This window comes from Ascaphus truei, chromosome 9 (genome assembly GCF_040206685.1).
Source record: "Ascaphus truei isolate aAscTru1 chromosome 9, aAscTru1.hap1, whole genome shotgun sequence".
Taxonomy (NCBI): domain Eukaryota; kingdom Metazoa; phylum Chordata; class Amphibia; order Anura; family Ascaphidae; genus Ascaphus; species Ascaphus truei.
In genome coordinates, this window is record NC_134491.1 from 22,212,218 (window position 1) to 22,236,445 (window position 24,228).

Below are 24,228 nucleotides of genomic sequence, written 5' to 3' on the forward strand. Positions count from 1 at the left end.
AACGCTGAATCAGTGCATGTGCTGAACACACGCATACCTGGGTTTTTAATACATTCCCAGCTTCCTACAGAAAACTCCTGTGGACTAACTCGAAAATATTTTGTACGATGACCTTTCAATATTAATACACACACACATCATTAACCCCCCATGATGCCAAAGAGGCCAATTGACAGCAAAGTGGTTTTTAGTTCTTTAAAAAAATGTTTTTCCTGCCAGGTGATAGTAGGAATCAGAAATCTGAAGGGTTATTCCTATAGCATGTGTCAGCACCAATTCTCTCCAGTAACATACTCTGCACATATGTATACTGCGGTATCTGCTTTGCGCCCTCTTGATGGATTCTGTGACACCCCTCTCTGTATATCATTCTTCTTCACTGTTCCCCACCTTGATCCATTCTTTCGCAAACTATTTCTTAAAAGACTAAAAGGGGGTTCTGCTCTTCTTAGGGCTTTCGCTCCTGCTCCCCTTTCACTGCTGAATTCCCCCCCCCCCCCTCCTACAACCCTCAATGTAGAGGTGGTGTGTGTATATATATATTCACACAAAATTAACCCTACACACTGCCCCAGACGTGTGTGTGTGTGTGTATATTTTTCACACACACGTCTGGGGCAGTGTGTAGAGTTAATTTTGTGTGTGTGTGTGTATATATATATACACACACACACGTCTGGGGCAGTGTGTAGCGTTAATTTTTAATAGGACGGTCGTCCTGTCCTCAGCGGTCACATCTCAGTGACATTAAAATGCTTTGCTTTCTGTCTCCATGAGAAGCGTTGATCTCAGTCCTTTAGGTGATACATGATATGTTTAATACCTATCACTGCGCTTCCACCTGGGGTAAAAAAAATCCCGACCAGAGAAATCAGGGGGCAGTCCCATTACCAAGGAAAATATTTTGGGTATGCAATGAATATTTACTATGCATGAATAATGGCTTTTTGCGTCAAAATGGCGCCCGAAAACCTCATTTTAAAGTGCGTGCACCTATGCACTTTGGATTCATTCATCTTGGTCTATTTTTGGATGCATTTTGGATCGATTTATCTGCACTCCCCATAATTATGACGCTTTTGTACTAACCTGGAATTCTGTAATCCGTGCCATCAGTATCAAATATGATTTCATTAAATGTATTTGGGGGGGGGGGGGGGGGGGTGGCGGGGCGTTTTGAAATGGTAAATACTAAAAAAAAAGAAGGTTTGGGAAAGTAGAGGAGGGCGTGTGCCAAAACTGTGGTGTGAACCCTAAAATTGTATTTAAAAATGTGTGTCAGACATTGGAGCTGAATAAATAGGACGCATGTTTTAGCGCGATTGCGTTTTTATGATGACGTTTTTGAAGGCCTACAAATTAAAAACGAAACATAGGGCCCCTTTTGTCATGAAACATTCTGATGCAAAAAAAAAATCAGGATAGACCAGATATAAGACCCTAAAACAAGGAGATAAGATTGGTAAATTGTTAAATAAGGTATTCAATATACTGTATCTGATCTCAGATGGTGCACTTAGGAGTGTAAGCTTAAGCCAAAAGATACATGCAGACAAAAGAAACCTCATTAATGCACTCATTAATCACCTTTTATTAGTATTCAATGTATTAATGAAGCTCACATTGGCAAAAGTTAGCCCGTATATCATGGGTTCTCAGCACCACTTTTCAATGGCCACCAACAGGTCAGGTTTTCAGGATATCCTTGCTTCAGCACAGCTGGCTCAATCAGTCCCTGCTTCAGCACCGGTGGCTGTCTTTGACTGGGACACTGATTGTGCCACCTGTGCTGAAGCGAGGATATCCTGATTCTCATCCCCCTTCTGCCTTTCTCTCTCACTTTGAATCCTGGCTCTCTTTCTTTCTCTCCTCAGACTCCCCTGTTCTTCTCCTTGGGGACTTCAAATGCCACATTGATGACCCCTCTCTCCCTTGGGCCTCCCGCTTTCTCTCTCTAACCTCTTCTTTTGGCCTTCAACAGTGTGGACTGCTGCCAGCACCCACAAGGATGGACACTACCTAAACCTGGTTTTCACTAAAAACTTTTCTCTCCGATTTCTCCATTTCCCCTCTCTGACCATCACCTCATCTCATTTTCTCTCTCACACTTATCCCCTTCTCCACCTCCATCTACCCCTCGTCTCTGCAGAGACCTGCGCTCTATTAACCTACCATCTTTTGAGTCCACTTTACGCTCCTCCCTCTCCTCTCTCACCTCTGCTCCAGACCCTGACAACCTGGTCAGGAAACACTCTGCCCTACCCTCCTCTCGTGATCTACATGCCCCACTTTCTCTCTGCCGTTCTCACCCTTTGAACCCCAGACCCAGGCTAAATTCCCACATGCACATGCTGCGTTCCTCTGAACGCCTCTGGAGGAAATCTCACACTCTCGCAGACTTTCTTCACTACAAATTTATGCTATCCCGTTTCAACTCTGCTCTCTCTCAAGCTAAACAAACCTACTTTACTTCACTAATCAACACGCAAGTCTAATCCACAACGATGCTTCTCTGTCTTTGACTCCCTACTCAGACCACCCTCTGCTGCCTGTTCTTCTTCCTCCATCTCACCTCAGGACTTTTACCGACTATTTCAATATGTCAGGCCATCCCCTCTGTACCCTCCACCCATCCTACACCTCTTTCTAACTCTCCTCCTGCATTCCTTGACTCTTTATCCGCTGTCACGGAGGAAGGATGTGTTGTTGCTGATCTCCTCTTCTCACTCTACCACCTGCCCTCTTGACCCCATTCCCTCCCATCTCCTAAAACCTCTTGCTCCTACTATAATCCCTACGCTCACTCACATTTTTAACTCCTCCCTCTACTCTGGTACATTTCCCTCTTCATTCAAACATGCAACAGTTATAACATTACTCAAAAACAGCAAGCTTGACCGTACCAGTCTTTCTAATTATCGACCTCTCTCCCTCCTGCCTTTTGCCTCTAAACTCCTTGAACATCTTGTATTCTCTTGGTTGCTCCATTTCCTCAACACCTATTCTCTCCTAGACCCTCAACTATCTGTCTTCCGCACTGCTCACGCCACTGAAACAGCCCTCACAAAAATAACTAATGACCTCCATGCTGCCAAAGACAGAGGTCATTACACTCTGCTCATATTACTCGACCTCTCTGCAGCATTTGATACTGTGGACCACCCTCTTCTCCTTCACATTCTCTATACTCTTGGCATTTGTAGCAATGCTCTATCCTGGATCTCCTCTTACCTCTCACATCGTACTTTGTGTCTCTTTTGCAAACACCTCCTCCTTTATCGATCTCTCTGTGGGGGTACCCCAGGGATCTGTCCTGGGACCTCTTCTCTTTTTTCTCTTTACACACTCTCTCTAGGTGACCTAATCACATCTCTTGGGATCAAATATCACCTCTATGCTGATGACACACAAATTTACTTATCTACCCCTGACCTTACTACACTTACACTACAGACTAAAGTTTCTGAATGTCTCTCTGCGATATCATCCTGGATGGCCCTCAGCTGACTTAAACTTAAGATGGCAAAAACAGAGCTCCTCATACTTCCTCCCAAACCTGGCTCTATTCCTCCTTCCACATTACTGTTGGAAGTACAATAATTCACCCAGTAGCCGAAGCACGCTGCCTAGGGGTCACACTCGACTCCTCTCTCACATTCTCTTCTTACATTCAAAAGGTAGCAAAAAAACAGTTTCTTCCTCCGCAATATTACAAAGATACGACCTTTCCTCTCTTGCTCGACTGCAAAAACTCTGACAGACCCTCATTCTCTCCCGTCTCGACTACTGTAACCTCCTGCTGTCCGGACTTCCTGTCTCCCCTACAATCTATCCTAAACGCTGCTGCCAGAATCACTCTACTCTTTCCGAAATCTGTCTCAGCGTCTCCCCTGCTGAAATCACTCTCCCGGCTTCCCATCAAATCACACATCTCGCACTCAATTCTCCTCCTCACTTTTAAAGCTTTACACTCTTCTGCCCCTCCTTACATCTTAGCCCTAATTTCTCTCTATACACCATCTCGGCTCTTGCGTTCTGCTCAAGGATGTCTTCTCTGTACCCCCTTTGTATCTAAAGCCCTCTCCCGCCTTAAACCTTTCTCACTGACTGACCCACCCCTCTGGAAAGCCCTTCCCCTCAATATCCGACTAGCACCCTCACAAGACCCACCTCCAAAACACACCTGCTTAAGGAAGCATATGAGTAGCTCCATGGCTGATAATTAACACCTCATACATCGACCGTGGTCCCCTACAGACGCACTTACCAGAACGCCCTCCTACTGTCTCTGTACGTTCTTCCTACTTACCAATTCGACTGTAAGCTCTTCGGAGCAGGGACTCCTTTTCCTAAATATTACTTTTATATTATTTATTTATATGATTGTCCCGTATATTAATGCTGAGAAGCGCTATGTACATTAATGGCGCTATATAAATAAAGACATCCATACATACAATAATAGTTAGTATTGTGAGTATTGCTATATGACCGGACTTTTGCCAATGTGAGACTTATTGAATACCTCTTAAAGGTAATTTGCGAGTGCATTGTTAATGAGATTTCTTTTTTTCTACGTTGAGATGATTTTGCGTCGGCCGGATATAATAACTTACAGCGCTCATTTCGCGGTGACGGTGAATGCTGCATCGTTCGCAGTTTTTCGGGCTCCGTTTTGTTTTTGTTTTTAGACACCCTGTGTAAATGTTTTGCCAAAAAATAAAATGAAAAAAAAAAAACTTTTTTACGTCTCTTTCTCCGGAGCGGAGGAATTGGCGAGGAAACGCGAAAGAAAAAAGATGAAGAGGACAGCAAAGTGGATTTCCAATGAATACAGTGTATGTGGATTAGGCACTTTTAACCCTTGTGCTGCTGCCGTATCTGGCAGTATTAATATAATTTAGTAACTTATAATGGACATGCTGCACCGTATAATGACAAGGAGTATCTCTATACACTTCGTCCCCTTGATAATGAACATGCTGCACTGTGTAATTATGACGAGTATCTCTATATACTTCCAGCCCCCTGATAATGAACATGTTGCACTGTATGATGGTGCAAAGTATCTTTATGCATTATAACCGCTCCCCCCCACTTAATGTGAACTTGTATTGCCCTCCAATATACTATACTACATACTGCTTTCTTCCCAGATGTGCTATTCAGCTGCTGGCACTTGTACATGTACTTCAGCACTACAGGAGTTGGTTTACCACTGTGAACGCAACCTAGCCTGGCAAAAGTGACACAGGCAATGCCCGTTCACACAACTTGAATGGCCCCATGTGCCACTTTAACCTCTAGTCCTAACTAATATATATTTAATAAAAAAATAGCATTCAGATTCCTGTAACATTTGGAGGAGGTCACCTGTGCCCAAGGCCCGCTCCCCAAGTGCCTCAATTAGTGTCAAGGGTCCAGCCAGTAACAGACACAACTGGAAGCTCCATCCTCTATTTCCACGTTAGACTGTCAGCTCTTGGGGTGAGGACCAACCTGCCTTGTTATGAAGGTGTACAGCCCCCATTCAACTCCCTTGAGGAGAGTAAGAGGTTAACCCCTCCGCTGCCATAGGGGCCTGCAAAATAAACTCTGCAAGACACCGGGGGTCCTACATCCCTGATGGTTTAGCGGCCCCCTTCAGCAGGGTGAGGGGCGGGGGGTGTCACCCCTGGAACAGAGAGAGGCGCAGGGTGTCCCTCATACCGATGTCTCCTGCTCGCCCTCCGGATCCTCTTTCTTCGGTTTCATTTTGCAGAACCCGTGAAGGCCGCAGAAACACGCAAAGGTGAACTGAGGCATGAGCAGGGGGGTGAGGCTAGCGGGCGACGTCTGAGGGCCACCTGGCAGGGAGGGAGGGAGGGGGACAGCGGAAGGACAGTGTTACACAGGCACCAGCACCCAGAACCATATCCTACTGGGTGCAACACGCACCTCATTCATAAATTAACCTAGCCGGCACGTCAGGTGGGGGGGGCACACAATGAGTGCTGGCATATTGCGGTTATGGTTAGGCTGGCATATTGCGGTTATGGTTACGCTGGCATATTGCGGTTATGGTTAGGCTGGCATATTGCGGTTATGGTTACACTGGCATATTGCGGTTATGGTTAGGCTGGCATATTGGGGTTATGGTTACGCTGGCATATTGCGGTTATGGTTAGGCTGGCATATTGCGGTTATGGTTAGGCTGGCATATTGCGGTTATGGTTACACTGGCATATTGCGGTTATGGTTACGCTGGCATATTGCGGTTATGGTTACGCTGGCATATTGCGGGTATGGTTAGGCTGGCATATTGGGGTTATGGTTAGGCTGGCATATTGGGGTTATGGTTACGCTGGCATATTGCGGTTATGGTTAGGCTGGCATATTGCGGTTATGGTTAGGCTGGCATATTGGGGTTATGGTTAGGCTGGCATATTGAGGTTATGGTTAGGCTGGCATATTGGGGTTATGGTTAGGCTGGCATATTGGGGTTATGTTTAGGCTGGCATATTGGGGTTATGTTTAGGCTGGCATATTGGGGTTATGTTTAGGCTGGCATATTGGGGTTATGGTTAGGCTGGCATATTGAGGTTATGGTTAGGCTGGCATATTGGGGTTATGGTTACGCTGGCATATTGGGGTTATGGTTAGGCTGGCATATTGAGGTTATGGTTACGCTGGCATATTGGGGTTATGGTTACGCTGGCATATTGGGGATATGGTTAGGCTGGCATATTGAGGTTATGGTTAGGTTGGCATATTGGGGTTATGGTTAGGCTGGCATATTGGGGTTATGGTTAGGCTGGCATATTGGGGTTATGGTTAGGCTGGCATATTGGGGTTATGTTTAGGCTGGCATATTGGGGTTATGGTTACGCTGGCATATTGGGGTTATGGTTAGGCTGGCATATTGGGGTTATGGTTAGGCTGGCATATTGAGGTTATGGTTAGGCTGACATATTGGGGTTATGGTTAGGCTGGCATATTGGGGTTATGTTTAGGCTGGCATATTGGGGTTATGGTTACGCTGGCATATTGGGGTTATGGTTACGCTGGCATATTGGGGTTATGGTTAGGCTGGCATATTGAGGTTATGGTTAGGCTGGCATATTGAGGTTATGGTTAGGCTGACATATTGGGGTTATGTTTAGGCTGGCATATTGGGGTTATGGTTAGGCTGGCATATTGGGGTTATGGTTAGGCTGGCATATTGGGGTTATGGTTAGGCTGGCATATTGGGGTTATGGTTAGGCTGGCATATTGGGGTTATGGTTAGGCTGGCATATTGGGGTTATGGTTAGGCTGGCATATTGGGGTTATGGTTAGGCTGGCATATTGGGGTTATGGTTAGGCTGGCATATTGGGGTTATGTTTAGGCTGGCATATTGGGGTTATGGTTAGGCTGGCATATTGGGGTTATGGTTAGGCTGGCATATTGGGGTTATGGTTAGGCTGGCATATTGGGGTTATGGTTAGGCTGGCATATTGGGGTTATGGTTAGGCTGGCATATTGGGGTTATGGTTAGGCTGGCATATTGGGGTTATGGTTAGGCTGGCATATTTGGCTTCGGGTAAGGGTTAGTTAACTCCTTTATTCTGCTGCCAGTTAAATAAGGCTGAACACGTGCCTTCCGGATCGCCGGGTAAATCTCTTCAACCATTTTTTTTTTAACTTTTGCTGCTGCAGCGAATTTCCACCGGCACACCGAAAAGACAAGTCACAAAACTCCCGGCAAAAAAAGTTAGTCTAAATGAAAATCTGTGCGCAACTCCCTCGCTTGTACTGAGCGCCGCAATGCTTGCAACACGCAAAGGGGCACGTGCATGTGTGAAGCTGGCAAAACGGTCGAAATTTGTTATTATCACAAATGTTTCACCCACGTCCATGGCACCGGGGGAGGGGTAATTCAGATCTCAGCTGGTACGCGGAGCTCCAGGGTGGGGGCCTACGGGACTGTCCCGGGTGTGGGAACCCCCTTGGGATCACTTGAACATGCGCAGAATGATTGGGGTGGGGAGTTTCCTGGTGTAACGTTCTCTGAAGTGGGAGGAACAGAATTTCTGGGGGCGGACGGATTTGTTTGAAGAATGAGATCTATATTTTGCCAGGAAAGATACACTCGAGTATACCCAGACATAAATAATGCTAACGAGATTTACACGGAGTGTAAGGTGGGATCAGGGGAGGCAGATGGGGTAATTAGTGTGTTTTGCCAGCGCTAATATTAACCCCTTTCTGCCAGAGGGGCAGAGCAATATAACAGGGTGCGTTGCTGGCAACGCAGGGGTTAATAGTGCCCACTACTGTTTATAGCTGCAGACCTCTGACAGCTCTTTAACCACTCCACTGCACACATTCACTAACACACACAAACACACACACTGATATACACAATGCTACACACAGACTTGCACATGCATACTCACACAAGCATACACACAGACTTGCACATGCATACTCACACAAGTACACACACAGACTTGCACATGCATACTCACACAAGTACACACACACCAATATACACAATGCTACACAGACTTGCACATGTATACTCACACAAGCACACAGTTACACACAGACCAACACCAGCTGACACACTGTTATATACAGTACCGCTGGCATGGACGCCTTCCTGTATACAGTATATGGGTGCTGGAAACAAGCGGTATTTGAATCATAAAAGTTTGTGTATTCAAGACCAAAAACACAGTCTTACACCCCTAGGAGCCCTTCTGGTTGTATGATAGTTATGGGAGCTACATATTGCAGACACCTGTGAGTGAAAGGGTTAAGAGTCTGTTAGAATATTCCTGGCATGTTCCTTCTCTTTATCTGCTTCTTTCTTCTATCTCTCCCCCCCCCCCCTCTCTCTCTCTCTTCCACCCTAATCCCCCAAGAGTTGCCTGAGCACAAAGAACAGCACAAAGGGGGCAGGTGGAGCAGAGCAGGGGCACAAAGATCTGTGATAATAAGGGGGAGACAGAGAGAGAAACACCGACAGTGTGTGTGAGAGGGAGAGAAACACAGTGTGTGTGAGAGGGAGAGAAACACAGTGTGTGTGAGAGGGAGAGAAACAAAGACAGTGTGTGAGAGGGGGATAAGGATAGAGAAACACTGTGTGTGTGAGAGAGAAACACTGTGTGTGTGAGAGAGAAACACTGTGTGTGTGTGAGAGAGAAACACTGTGTGTGTGTGTGAGAGAAACACTGTGTGTGAGAGAGAGAGAAACACTGTGTGTGTGAGAGAAACACTTTGTGTGAGAGAAACACTGTGTGTGTGTGTGAGAGAGAAACACTGTGTGTGAGAGAGAAACACTGTGTGTGTGAGAGAAACACTGTGTGAGAGAGAGAAACACTGTGTGAGAGAGAGAAACACTGTGTGAGAGAGAGAAACACTTTGTGTGAGAGAAACACTGTGTGTGTGAGAGAAACACTGTGTGAGAGAGAGAAACACTGTGTGTGAGAGAAACACTTTGTGTGAGAGAAACACTGTGTGTGTGTGTGTGTGTGTGTGTGTGTGTGTGTGTGTGTGTGTGTGTGTGTGTGTGTGTGTGTGTGTGTGTGAGAGAGAGAGAGAAACACTGTGTGTGAGAGAGAGAAACATAGTGTGTGTGAGAGAGGGAGGGAGAAAAAAGGGCAGAGGATCCAAAATGGGCCCCGCGCCCTCATAATGGCCGCCGTGACCTCCAGGGTTTGCAGGGATTAGCTGCCCCCTCCCCTCCCCCGCACCACGAGGCAGCGTGGAGTTGCGCGCGCAGCAAAGGGAGGGGAGGAGGGCGGGCTATTTAAACCCGGCGCGGGTAGGCAGCGTCCATTAATCTTGTTTTCCCACCCACCCATCCCATTAGAATGTTGTGTTGTGTATAACCATTTCTTATGAATCTGTTAGCAGATCCATCGTTACAGCGTTGGCGGAACTGTCAGGCCAGTCATCGTAGGGACACCGTAAATACCCGAAATGGGGCTCCACCCAATGCGGATGGGCCACCAGGTAACGGTCCCCCTGAAAAGATCGTGCGGGCTGGAGGCGCCGACGCAGGCGGTCGGTCGCTGTACCCCTGGCACCAATCTTATGTAGCTGGGCTCTATCCTATGCGGGTAGGCCCAGACGGCCATGAAAAGGGGGACCCAGGGTGAACGGAGGACGGGGCCGTGAGTAAGGGGCGAGAGTGTCCATCACGGCGGAGAGTGTGTCTCCCGGGTTGACGGTAGAATAGGGCGGGCGGAGGAGGGCTCCTCCTGCCGGAAGATACCGAGAATAGGGACGACAAAGGACTAAGTTTATGGCTGACAGTTATTTGGTAGTATTGTTAAACAATAAAGCTGTGACCATTTTTACTTCCACAAAAAACTGTGTCGTCTAAGTTTGTAGGGTGGGGTAGGCAAACCACGCGGTAGGCACTCTAGGCCGTTAAGAAACACATACAGTGTGGGAGAGGGAGGGAGAGAGACATCAACACAGACAGTGGGAGAGAGAAGCACAGAGAGGGAGAAAGAGAAACGGAGAGAGAGGAGAGCAGGAGCCCCACGCCTCCACCCCTGCCATCAGTGCGCGGAGTTTGGGAGAAGGAAAGGTCACCATAGTAGTGTGCAGCTTCCAGAGCAGAGTCAGACTGAGTGAGCCAGGTCTCAGTTATAGCAAAGAGAAGCAGGGAGTGAGAGAGAAAGAAGTCATGCACAGAGAGGAACTTGTTAGAGAGGGAGCGAGCATTCCAAAGGGCACAGGAGAAAGGGAGAGAGGAGGGAGGGTGGCAGGGGATGGGTATGAGGTTGGAGGAGTTGACACCAGAAGGAGTAGAAGTTGCATGTGGGAGGCGAGGACGAGAGCATACAGAAATAAGGCAGGGACCAGGATTGGGAGAGATATCCCCAGAAGCAAGGAGGAGAAGCATGGAAAGAAAGAGAATGTGAGGATGATTTGCGTGTGTTTTAATGCAGGGTGTACAGCTGTGGGGTGTCAGAGGGCGCAGGTAAGAAAGGAGTTCATGTGAACTGAGAAGTGGGGAAGAAAAGAGAGATGGAGATATGTGAATAGAGTTAGATAAATGATGAGACTGGTGGAAAGAAGTGCATAATTTGAAAATAAGTGAGGTTACAGCAAATATAAAAAGTAAAGGCGGCATCACAGCAGTAGTTAAGTGCTGAGATGTGCAGTCGGGGATAGAGGATATCCTCCTTCCCAGCGTAGATCAAATGCAGGAATCAGAACCAGTAGGTGGTGTCCACTTTTCCACTTCCTTTTAAACTTCATTACTAACATTCTACTTTAAGCGTGGCTGCACACAGCAAAGGCGGGAGGTGCTGTTCTGGCTGACAGATTCAATCTGTCAGTGGTGATATTGGATACCGAGGCTTGAACCTCATTACTCCAAGTTCTCCTGTTGAGTGTATTGTCGCACACTTAGAAAGCTTCTTGATCTGTGTTACTTACCACAGTTGAGTTGGTTTCACAGGGTCAGCGCTGTGATGGGTCGTGGGTAGCGGTCAAATGGGTTTGCAGAAATCGCAGCAAGCTTCTTGATCAGCGGATTTGCATTCCGGTCCAGTTCTTTATAAAATTTCTTGTTGAGCTTCTTTAGATGTTCGTCCAGCATCTCGATGCTCAGTTCCCTGTGAAGGTCTGCTGTTCTTGTAGGAAGTGGTGCGTCAGACGCAATCCGCAGCGCCTTGTTCTGTACTTTTTGAAGAGATGATCTGTGCCGTTCGTGGCAACTGCTCCACACCGGAGAGGCGTACGTCATGGTGGGTCTGATAATCACCTTGATCACGTTGACTTTGCTCTGGATGGGCATGGTCCTTGTCTTCAGCAGGGGGTACAGTGCTGCCAGCTTGGCTGATGCCTTCTGTTTAATCTTCTCAATGTGGTTTCTCCAGCTTAGCTTGCTATCTAGGGTTACCCCTAGGTAAGAGCTGCTGGTCTCCCATTTGATGGCCTCTCCATTGAGGCTGATTCGCGGGTGCTCCTTGATCTTCCTTCTGGTAAACAGTGTAGCTGTGGTCTTGCTGGAGTTCAGTCCAATTTGCCAGTCGCTGTACCATGATGACCGCTTGTCCAGAGCTGTTTGGATGTTCTTAGCTACGTCCTTCTCGATGAAAGACTGAGAGATGATTGCCACATCATCTGCGTAGAGTGCCAGTTGAGTCTTGTGAAGATCTGTCGGGATGTCATTCGTGAAGACATTGAACAGGAATGGTCCCAGGACTGATCCCTGTGGCACGCTCGCTCAGATAGGATGTGTTATTGAGAGCTCTTCTCGCACAGCCACGTGGAAGGTGCGCTCCCCCAACTAGCTTGCAGTCAGGTTTACCAGGTAATTCGGGAATTCCATGTTGATCATCTTGTGCAGCAGTCCTTCATGCCAAACTCGGTCAAATGCTTTGGCCACGTCCAAGAAGACAATTCCAGTTGATTTGTGGATGTTGAATCCATGGCTTATCGTGTCCACGACTCGTAGCAGCTGATGGTTGGTCGAGTGCTCCTTCCGGAATCCAAATTGCTCCTTTAGTAGAATGTTTCTGCCAGAGGCAAAGTCGCTGAGGCGGGTGAGAATAACCTTTTCTAGGAGTTTCGATAGTCCAAAGAGCAGGCTTATCGGGTGGTAGTTTGCAAGATCCCTCAGTGCTTTTTCAGGCTTTGGAAATACAATGACCGTGGCTTCCTTCCAGGGCTTAGGAAAGAGCTGGAGCCGCATGCATGCATTGAAGATTTCTGTACGGCATTCCATGGCTGCAGGGGGAAGATCTTGATGGCCAGGTTAGCAATTCCGCCGCTCCCCGGTGCTTTGCCGTTTGTCGGCTTTTCTGCAAGTTGTGTTATCTCAGACCTGGTGCATCCTTCAAAGTTCTCCGTTTCAGTCTCTGGCAGGTGCTCAGTAAGGTGCCTGATAACTCCTTGCTCAACTTCCCGTGTTAATTTGCTGGCTTGGTTAGGCAAGCACCTCTGCCTTGTCCTTGTTGCTACATGCAAGGTGGGTCTGGCCCTGGATAGGTGGATTTGGCTCCTTCTTCCCGGTCAGGCGTCGGGTCATTCTCCACGCAGAGTTGTCAGATTCCTTTAGCTTGGCTGCTGTGGCCTCCCATCTTTCTCCCCGGTGTTGGCTGAGTTGCTGTCGCAGGAGTCTTGTAAGCGAGTTGTACTTTACCAGACGTTCGGGTGTGCGGAACGTCTGCACACAGCAAAGGCTGCGTGTGTTTGCTTATATACTTTTAAAAAGTCACCTGGCTGGCCCAAGCATCTTAATTAGCACATGTGAGGGACATTAAAGCAGATGGTTTTTCTAAGATGGGTGTTGTCTTGCCCAAGTGTGAAAGCTGAATTGAATTAAGACACTTCAAGGGATGATTTGAAGACAGACAATTTGAAATATGGTTTTACCTAAATAGAACTAAATAGAACTTAAATAGACACAGCAGGAGAGTGGGAGAGAAACACAGTGTGTGAGAGAGAGAGGGAGAGAGAGAGAAACACAGACTGCGTGTGAGAGAGAGAGAAACACAGACCAGGTGTGAGAGGGAGAGAGAGAAATACAGTGTGTGAGAGGGAGAGAGAGAGAAACACAGTGTGTGAGAGAGGGAGAGAAACACAGACTGCGTGTGAGAGGGAGAGAGAGAGAGAAACACAGACTGCATGTAAGAGGGAGAGAGAAACACAGACTCTGTGTGAGAGGGAGAGAGAAAAAGAGACTGCGTGTGAGAGGGAGAGAGAAACACAGACTGTGTGTGAGAGTGAGAGAGAGAGAAACACAGACTGCATGTAAGAGAGAGAGAGAAACACAGACTGCATGTAAGAGAGTGAGAGAGAGAGAGAAACACAGACTGCATGTAAGAGAGAGAGAGAAACACAGACTGTGTGTGAGAGGGAGAGAGAGAGAAACACAGACTGCATGTAAGAGGGAGAGAGAAACACAGACTGTGTGTGAGAGAGGGAGGAGAAACACAGACTGCGTGCGAGAGGGAGAGAGAAACACAGACTGTGTGTGAGAGTGAGAGAGAGAGAAACACAGACTGCATGTAAGAGGGAGAGAGAAACACAGACTGTGCGTGAGAGAGGGAGGAGAGAGAAACATGGTCAGCAGGGGGACAGAGGTGCAGGACACTGTCCATGCGAAAATACCTCAAGGACCTATCTCCCTGAAATATATCAACTCCACTCCATGCCAGAAGGGCCAGCGGTGTATTAGGGGCTCTGGCACTCAAGCGGTTTACTAAATACCCCACGCCACTGTGTATCCACTCACACTGTAATGCAACGCGAAGCTGCAGAAGGAGGGCCACTCCGGAGACGGGAAGTCGCCCCCCCCCTTTACACACACACCCCATTGGGGTTGGTACGGGGCCCGCGCTCTCTCCTCCAGCTCACTCCTCCGGTCGGTGGAAGTTGGATCCCGGCGCTGACAGGAGGGAGCGAGCGCGGGGACCCCAAAGGTGCAGGGCCCACGGCAGCCAACTTGCCCTAAGGCCAGCCCTGCGAGAGGTATATGGCCATGGAGTACTCAGAGGTATATGACACATGGAGTACTCAGAGGAATATGGCACATGGAGTACTCAGAGGTATATGGCACATGGAGTACTGAGGGGTTTATTGCCATGGAGTACTCAGAGGAATATGGCACATGGAGTACTCAGAGGTATATGGCACATGGAGTACTCAGAGGTATATGGCACACGGAGTACGTAGAGGTATATGGCACACGGAGTACTCAGAGGTATATGGCACACGGAGTACTCAGAGGTATATGGCACACAGAGTACTCAGAGGTATATGGCACACGGAGTACTCAGAAGTATATGGCACACGGAGTACTCAGAGGTATATGGCACATGGAGTACTCAGAGGTATATGGCACACGGAGTACTCAGAGGTATATGGCACACGGAGTACTCAGAGGTATATGGCACATGGAGTATTCAGAGGTATATGGCACATGGAGTACTCAGAGGTATATGGCCATGGAGTACTCAGAGGTATATGGCCAATGGAGTATTCAGAGGTGTGTCTCCCCTGTGCAGCACACGGCTTTCAGCCCTACATGAGATAGGAAAGCCATCACATAGGAATAAAAAGCCATATACCACAGCAGGGGGATTCCAGCTTGTAAGGGGTGAGTTATAGAGTATTGGGGGACACGTTTGTAAGTGCAGGGGAGAGATGAAAGGAAAGATTACATGAGATACCTCCCAATACACAGATATCAGGGACACGTACCTCTCACCCTCTCCTAATACACAGAGATCAGGGACACGTACCTCACACCTTCCTAATACACAGACATCAGGGACAGGTACCTCTCACACCCTCCTAATACACAGAGATCAGGGACACGTACCTCTCACCCTCTCCTAATACACAGAGATCAGGGACACGTACCTCTCACCCTCTCCTAATACACAGAGATCAGGGACACGTACCTCACATTTTCCTAATACACAGACATCAGGGACACGTACCTCTCACCCAATCCTAATACACAGACATCAGGGACACGTACCTCTCACCCCCTCCTAATACACAGACATCAGGGACACGTACCTCACACCTTCCTAATACACAGACATCAGGGACACGTACCTCTCACCCCCTCCTAATATAGGACACGGACACTCTCAGAGTGCATAGAACAACTTACAAAGGACATACACACAATGTACAGAGAACACACAGACAGAAACAACGCACGGAGAAAACACATACATACACAAATGTACATACACACGCAGGCAGGTACGCTTTTCTGAGAACACAACTTTTCCTCTGGTTATTTGCCCAGGGACCCCACCTCTCTACAAGGGACCCCCCTCCCACCTCTACCAGGGACCCGTACCTCTCTATTAGGGACCCCGACCGTTCTACCAGGGACCCCCACCTCTCTACCAGGAACCTTCCACCGCTCTACCAGGGACCCCCACCTCTCTACCAGGGACCCCCAACCTCTCTACCAGGGACCCCCACCTCTCTACCAGGAACCTTCCACCTCTCTACCAGGGACCCCCAACCTCTCTACCAGGGACCCCCACCTCTCTACCAGGGACCCCCACCTCTCTACCAGGGACCCCCACCTCTCTACCAGGGACCCCCACCTCTCTACCAGAGACCCCCCACCTCTCTACCAGGGACCCCCCACCTCTCTACCAGGGACCCCCAATCTCTACCAGGGACCCCCAACCTCTCTACCATGGACCCTCCACCTCTATACCCAGGGACCCTCCACCACTCTACTCAGGGACCCCCCACCTCTATACCCAGGGACCCTCCACCTCTATACCCAGGGACCCCCCACCTCTTTACCAAGGACCCTCCACCTCTCTGCTTAGGCCCCCCCCCCCCACCTTTCCCTGCTCCAATTGACCCCTCACCTGTCAGGTCCAGCAAATCCACTCGAGCCGCAGCCAAACCTCACTACCTCTCTCACTCTCTCCTCTTCTCTCTCTGTCTGTCTCTCTTGGGAGAGATCCAGGCCCCCAGTCAACACTTGAGATGTATGAAGGAGGGGAGATGAGGGATGAGGCGGGTGAGATGGGGGGGGGGGGGGGAGAGAGCAGCGGGGCGAGGGAGGCAAAGCAGGGGGGTCAGGTATTTTGCCTTCTCTATTACTGAAGGAGCCAGTTAACAAAGGCCCCATTCAGCTGCTTGTGGTCTGTGAAGCAGAAAATGCAACAGGCTATTATGTGAGTCCCATCCACACACCTCCCAAACTGCACCCCACCGCTGCTATTCCCTGCACCTGCTACCCCACCAATTCCCCTCTCAAACCGAGTCTCCTCTCTCTGCAAACTCCCTTTACCCGCGTCCCCATATCTATCCCTCTCGTCCCCATTACAACAAGCTTCAAGCCGCTTCCCTCGTCTTGGAGAACATTTCAGTCCCATCCATTGAAATTGAGCTGAACTTATGACCCGCTCTCGTCCTATTCCTCCCTTTCCACGTTCCTTCCATCTCCTCTGTGCTAATACCATTCTCCAGGTTTGCGCTGATGACATCACAAAGTACCTCCGACCTAGGCAATGTCTTTCGCTTGATACAATAGCAATTGCACAGACGCCCAGAGAATCCCGTACCCTGGCAGACGGCGGACATCCCGTCATCTGCTCTGGATTTGTCTCCCTTCCCAAGCTCAATACTACACACCTCGACTCTGTACAGTACCAGGGGAGGCCAACTCCAGTCCTCAAGGGCCAGCAGCTGGTCAGCTTTTCAGGATATCCCTGCTTCAGCAGAGGCGGCTCCCCGGAGCTTTGGGGATCCGGTCCCAAGCCGGACATTCTGTCCACTAAATACTACTGCATCCTCTGTCACTAATAATAACAATTATTACACCTGCTTCCTATATGCAGTGCACCAATCTATATATCTATATATAGATATATATATATATATATATTTATATATATATATATATATAGAGAGAGAGAGAGAGATATATATATATATATCTCCTCTGTATAACTCAATGCATCATCTATAACCCAATATACAGTATTCTCTACATACCTCTATATACTACATCCCTCTTCTATAACCCTCCCCTATACATTTACGCGAGTGGGCTGTAAGGTGGTTTACAGCATAGCACTGTTTAGTAAATATGGCCATAATCACTATACACATCCTGTATTTCTATATTCACCCCGAAGGCAACCTTCTGTATGCCTTACATCTTTCCCCTATATAAGCTTCTGCCATAAATATATCACATGCACACACCTCTCCTATATCTTTGTCATATATACCTTATAGCTGTCTCCTACACATGCATCTGTCCCCATATATCATATACACACACACCATTTTCCTTGTCTCGTATATATTAATACATCCCTTGTATATTTCACACCCACAATTCCCCTCCCCATATCTCTTACTGTATATAGCTATCTTACTTATCATATCAAGGAGGAGCGGCTCAGCGAGTAAAGACACTGACTGGCACCGAGTGTGAAACAGGGGAACCTGGTACAATTCCTGGTGTTGGCTCCTTGTGACCTTGGGCAAGTCACTTTATCTCCCTGTGCCTCAGGCACCAAAACATAGATTGTAAGCTCCACGGGGCAGGGACTGTGTCTGCAAAAATGTCTCTGTAAAGCGCTACGTAAACTAGCAGCGCTATACAAGAACATGCTATTATTATTATTATATTATATGCACACCCCTCTCATATATGCCTGACACGTGCCCCATATACACACTCCTATACAGCAAAGCAGTGGTGTTTAAAAGCCATTCTGGCAGTTAAGGGGTTACCTTTCCCTCCAAGGCTCTAAACAGTCATATGATCCCCCCTATTGTCCTCTGCTGCCCTCCCCCCCCCCCTTTCCTGTGCCTTGGTCTTGTTTTTCCCTCACTCTCTGACCACGAATATATTAGGCTTGCCACAATGCTCACGTGACACTTAACCCTTTCAGCACGGGAGCAGCTTGCCAAGCGCGGCACTGCCGAGTCCATGCCAGGTGTGCAAGGCAGTGCTGTCCAGGAAGGGGTTAAACCGGGGTGGGCAACTCCAGTCCTCAAGGGCCAACAACAGGTCAGGTTTCAAGGATAGACCTGCATCAGCACAGATGGCTCAATCAGTGGCTCAGTCTTCGACTGCACCACCTGTGCTGAAGCAGGGATATGCTTAGAACCTGGCCTGTTGGTGGCCCTTGAGGACTGGAGTTGCCCACTCTCGGGGATTCCCATTTTTTTTCAGTCAATCAAATGAATCCCCGGTTTTCTGTTGACCCCCCTGCGGCCTGACAGCCTGCACGGCATCGCTTCCCATGCAGAGGTATATATTGCTCTACTATATATCTCTGGCAGTGAGGAGGATAAGGAAACAAAAGCTAGAACAAGATACATTTTTTTTTTAGAATGAAATCCTATGTTGTTTATATGCCCTAAAATCACCTATTTCCCTGTCTCTTGTATTTCTCCCTCTCTCCATCCCTACCATCTCTATCCCTCTCCATCCCTACCATCTCTCTCCCTCTCCATCCCTACCATCTCTCTCTCTCCATCTCTACCATCTCTCTCCCTCTCCATCCCTACCATCTCTCTCCCTCTCCATCCCTACCATCTCTCTCTCTCTCCATCCCTACCATCTCTCTCCCTCTCCATCCCTACCATCTCTCTCCCTCTCCATCCCTACCATCTCTCTCCCTCTCCATCCGTACCATCTCTCTCCCTCTCCGTCCCTACCATCTCTCTCCCTCTCCGTCCCTACCATCTCTCTCCCTCTCCATCCCTACCATCTCTCTCCCTCTCCATCCCTACCATCTCTCTCCCTCTACATCCCCACCATCTCTCTCCCTTTCCATCCCTACCATCTCTCTCCCTCTCCATCCCTACCATCTCTCTCCCTCTCCATCCCCACCATCTCTCTCCATCCCCACAGTCTCCTCCCTCTCCATCCCTACCATCTCTCTCCCTCTCCATCCCCACCATCTCTCTCCCTCTCCATCCCTACCATCTCTCTCCCTCTCCATCCCTACCATCTCTCTCCCTCTCCCTCCATCCCCACCATCTCTCTCCCTCTCCATCCCTACCATCTCTCTCCCTCTACATCCCTAGCATCTCTCTCCCTCTCCCTACATCCCCACCATCTCTCTCCCTATCCATCCCCACCATCTCTCTCCCTCTCCATCCCCACATCTCTCTCCCTCTCCATCCCCACCATCTCTCTCCCTCTCCATCCCCACCATCTCTCTCCCTCTCCATCCTCACCATCTCTCTCCCTCTCCATCCCCACCATCTCGCTCCCTCTCCATCCCCACCATCTCTCACCCTCTCCATCCCCACCATCTCTCTCCCTCTCCATCCCTACCATCTCTCTCCCTCTACATCCCCACCATCTCTCTCCCTCTATCCCTACCATCTCTCTCCCTCTCCATCCCTACCATCTCTCTCCCCCTACATCCCCACCATCTCTCTTCCTCTCTCTCCATCCATACCATCTCTCTCCCTCTCTCTTCTCTCTCCATCCCTACCATATGTCTTCCTCTCTCTCTCCATCCCTACCGTCTCTCTCTCTCTCCCCATCCCTACCATATCCCTCTCTCTCTCTCTCCATCCCTACCATATTTTTCCCTCTCTCTCCGGCCCTACCATATGCCCCTCTCCCATGTCCATCCCTACCATATCTCTCTCCCTCTCCATCCCTAACGTCTCTCTCCCTCGCTCTCTCCACCTCTACCATCTCTCCCCCATCCCTACCATCTCTAAAATCTCTATCTCCCTCCATCCCAACCATCTCTCCATCTCTCTCTCTGTCTCCATCTTTCTCCCTACCATCTTTCTACCCCCCCCCCCCCATTTCTATCATCTCTCTCTCTCTTGCCATCCCTACCATCTCTCTCCCCCTCTCTCTCTCCATCTCTACCATCTCTCCCCCCATCCCTACCATCTCTCTCCATCCCTACCATCTCTCCATCTCTCTCCCTACCATCTTTCTACCCACCCCCATTTCTATCATCTCTCTCTCTTGCCATCCCTACCATCTCTCTCCCTCTCTCTCTCTCTCCATCTCTCCCCCCATCTCTACCATCTCCCCCCATCCCTACCATCTCCCCCCATCCCTACCATCTCTCCATCTCTCTCCCTACCATCTCTCCATCTCTCTCCCTACCATCTTTCTACCCACCCCCCATTTCTATCATCTCTCTCTTGCCATCCCTACCATCTCTCTCCCCCTCTCTCTCTCTCCATCTCTCTCCCCATCCCTACCATCTCTCTCCATCCCTACCATCTCTCTCCCTACCATCTTTCTACCCACCCCCCATTTCTATCATCTCTCTCCTTCCATCCCAACCATCTCTCCATCTCTCTCTCTGTCTCCATCTCTCTCTCTGTCTCCATCTCTCTCCCTACCATCTTTCTACCCCCCCCATTTCTATCATCTCTCTCTCTCTTGCCATCCCTACCATCTCTCTCCCCCTCTCTCTCTCCATCTCTACCATCTCTCCCCCCATCCCTACCATCTCTCTCCATCCCTACCATCTCTCCATCTCTCTCCCTACCATCTTTCTACCCACCCCCATTTCTATCATCTCTCTCTCTCTTGCCATCCCTACCATCTCTCTCCCTCTCTCTCTCTCCATCTCTCCCCCCATCCCTACCATCTCCCCCCATCCCTACCATCTCTCTCCCTACCATCTTTCTACCCACCCCCCATTTCTATCATCTCTCTCTTGCCATCCCTACCATCTCTTTCCCCCTCTCTCTCTCTCCATCTCTCCCCCCATCCCTACCATCTCTCTCCATCCCTACCATCTCTCCATCTCTCTCCCTACCATCTTTCTACCCACCCCCCCATTTCTATCATCTCTCTCCTTCCATCCCAACCATCTCTCTCCCCCTCTCTCTCTCCATCTCTCCCCCCATCCCTACCATCTCTCCCCCCATCCCTACCATCTCTCCCCCCATCCCTACCATCTCTCTCGTTATATCCCTACCATCTCTCTATCTCCTCACATCATCATATCTCCCTCTCTCTCTCTCTCTCTCTCTCCTTCCCCTCCTCTTACTGCCTCACTCCCTCTCCCCATCTCTTGCCAGCCATCTCCCTGCATCCCTCTTTCCCATCCCATTCCATGCCTTCTCCTCTCTTCTCCTCCGTGCGCAGAAGGTAGAACGCGCTACGCATTGATAACACACAGAATTTGACAGCTGATAAGAACCGCTTGGCCCACGAGCCGTCCCATCTTCCTATCTGCAGTAAAAACACAGACCCTATTAGATTCTTGGCTCTCTTACACATGTAGGATAGCCGTATATCTATCCCAAGCATGTTTGGATAATGCTTGATATAGCTATAAGGCTAGGTAAGAGCCCCTCCTCTCCCCCCCCCTTCTCTCCTCTCCCCCCCCCTTCTCTCCTCTTTTCTTTCCTCTCTCTCCTCCCCCTTCTCTTTCCCCCCTTTTCTGTCTCTCTCTGCTTATCCCTTTCCTCTCTCTCCCCATCCCTCCTCCCCTTCTCTCCCTCTCCCCTTCACTCTCTCTTCTCTTCCCCCCCCCCCCCTCTCTCTCTCAGCCGGTGTCTCCCTGTCTCTGCCAATACATGGCTGTCTCACAGATGATACTCACAGCTCTCTGTGCCAGCGCTCCCTCTCTCTCTCTTTGTCCCTCTCTCTCTCTGCAGATTGTGCCGGGGCTCCTAGGGACGCTTACAAACACAGAGATCCCCCCGGGAGGGGCTGATGTTGGACAGGCTGGGGAAGGGGGGGGGGGGGGGGAATGAGGGGGTCGGGATCAGCAGAGCCTAAAACATCACAAAGAAATAGGATTATAAGGTGAGAAGAATGGGACATATTTCTGGGGCTCTCAGTACAGGGAGAGTCTCTTACTCCAGACTCACTGAGAAGGGCAAAAAGGCACTCAGGATTTGGGCTACCACATGATGTTGTAGGCTTTGTTGCTGGGGTAATAAGGCATTAGGGAGTTGGGTCAGCTCAAGATGTTAAGGTGTCACTATCAGAGCAATAAGGCACTCTGTAGATTGGGACATCATCAGGTAATGCCACACGGGGTTCACAATACAGTAAGTGAAATACACACGTGAATACAAATATACACATACATGAACATACACATGCAAATATACACATACATGAACATACACATGCAAATATACACATACATGAACATACACATGCAAATATACACATACATGAACATACACATGCAAATATACAAATACAAGGATGAATAAACACACATACACCATGCATGTGCATATACACATACACACAGTCCCATGCCTATTATAGATGCACAAATACACTAATTACATGTATACACAGAAGGAAATGTAGAAATACACATATCTGCACAAACACAGTGTACACTCCAAACGTACATACGCGAAATCACACACAAACATACAGCCCCCTGGTCTCACACACACACACACACACACACACACACACACACACACACACACACACACACACACACACACACACACACACACACACACACACACACACACACACACACACACACACACACACACACACACACATACCTATATACACCAAATCACAAATAAACACACAGCCCCCTGGTCACAAGCAGACATATTCATACACACACACATACACACAGTTTCTACAGACACACACAGACAGCAAAGCTACACAAGCACAGATACTGAACACTCCTATACCTACATACACCAAATCACAAACAAACACACAGCCCCCTGGTCACAAGCAGACATCTATATATACACACACCTGCAGAGAGAGACACACACACACACACACACACACACACACACACACACACACACACACACACACACACACACACACACACACACACACACACACACACACACACACACACACACACACACACACACACACACACACACAGTATACTGGGCTCCTGTACCTTCCAGAGGTTCTCTGCGAATTCCCAGCTCTGTGTCACATCTCCTGGGATTCCTCACTGAGTCACACACAGCGGAGAGGGGGGAGTGCAGGGTGAGGGTCCCTAACAGGCTGAGCGGGTGACCAGTGTTGGGAGAGGGGAGGCAGGTGAATGGGGAGAGGGGAGGCAGGTGGACAGTGAGAGGGATCTATTCTGCACTGGCAGGGAGTGAGGGGGGCAGAGGAGGTAATGGGAAAGGGGGAGAGAGGGAGGGGGGATACGTGTGTCATAGACCGTCCCAATGGAGCAGCTCTAGAAAGATTCTAGCGTCTAACCCAGGGGTTCTCAACTCCTCACCCCCCCCCCCCCCCAACAGGTCAGGTTTTCAGGATATCAGTGTTTCAGCAGTGGTGACTCAATCAGTCCATGCTTCAGCACAGGTGGATCAATCAGCTCTGATTGAGCCACCTGTGCTGAAGCTGGGATATCCTGAAAACCAGACCTGTTGAGAGGGCTTGAGGACTGGAGTTGAGCGCCCCTATTCTAACCCATTCACGGTGGGGACGTGCTGCAGGCATCTCATTAACCCATTCACGGTGGGGAAGCCCTGCAGGCATCTCATTAACCCATTCACGGTGGGGACGTGCTGCAGGCATCTCATTAACCCATTCAAGGTGGGGAAGCCCTGCAGGCATCTCATTAACCCATTCACGGTGGGGAAGCCCTGCAGACATCTCATTAACCCATTCACGGTGGGGAAGAACTGCAGGCATCTCATTAACCCATTCACGGTGGGGACGTGCTGCAGAGCATCTCATTAACCCATTCACTGTGGGGAAGTGCTGCAGAGCATCTCATTAACCCATTCACTGTGGGGGAACCTTGCAGAGAATC

At 49.1% G+C, this 24,228-nt stretch overlaps 1 protein-coding gene across 1 annotated transcript; it reads right to left on the reverse strand.

Moving 5' to 3' along the window:
* Positions 1-1,168: 1,168 nt before the first annotated feature.
* Positions 1,169-23,564, reverse strand: BLACAT1 (BLACAT1 overlapping LEMD1 locus). Its single transcript, XM_075613765.1, has 2 exons — positions 23,356-23,564; positions 1,169-5,846 (listed from the first exon to the last, which is right to left on the reverse strand). Exon 2 carries the CDS (start codon positions 5,803-5,805, stop codon positions 5,704-5,706), a length of 102 nt encoding a protein of 33 aa, XP_075469880.1. The 5' UTR covers positions 5,806-5,846; positions 23,356-23,564; the 3' UTR covers positions 1,169-5,703.
* Positions 23,565-24,228: the final 664 nt, after the last annotated feature.

Bases quoted from the DNA above. Each gene is read 5' to 3' on its own strand.
- BLACAT1 (XM_075613765.1), bottom strand. From the start codon at position 5,805: ATGCCTCAGTTCACCTTTGCGTGTTTCTGCGGCCTTCACGGGTTCTGC.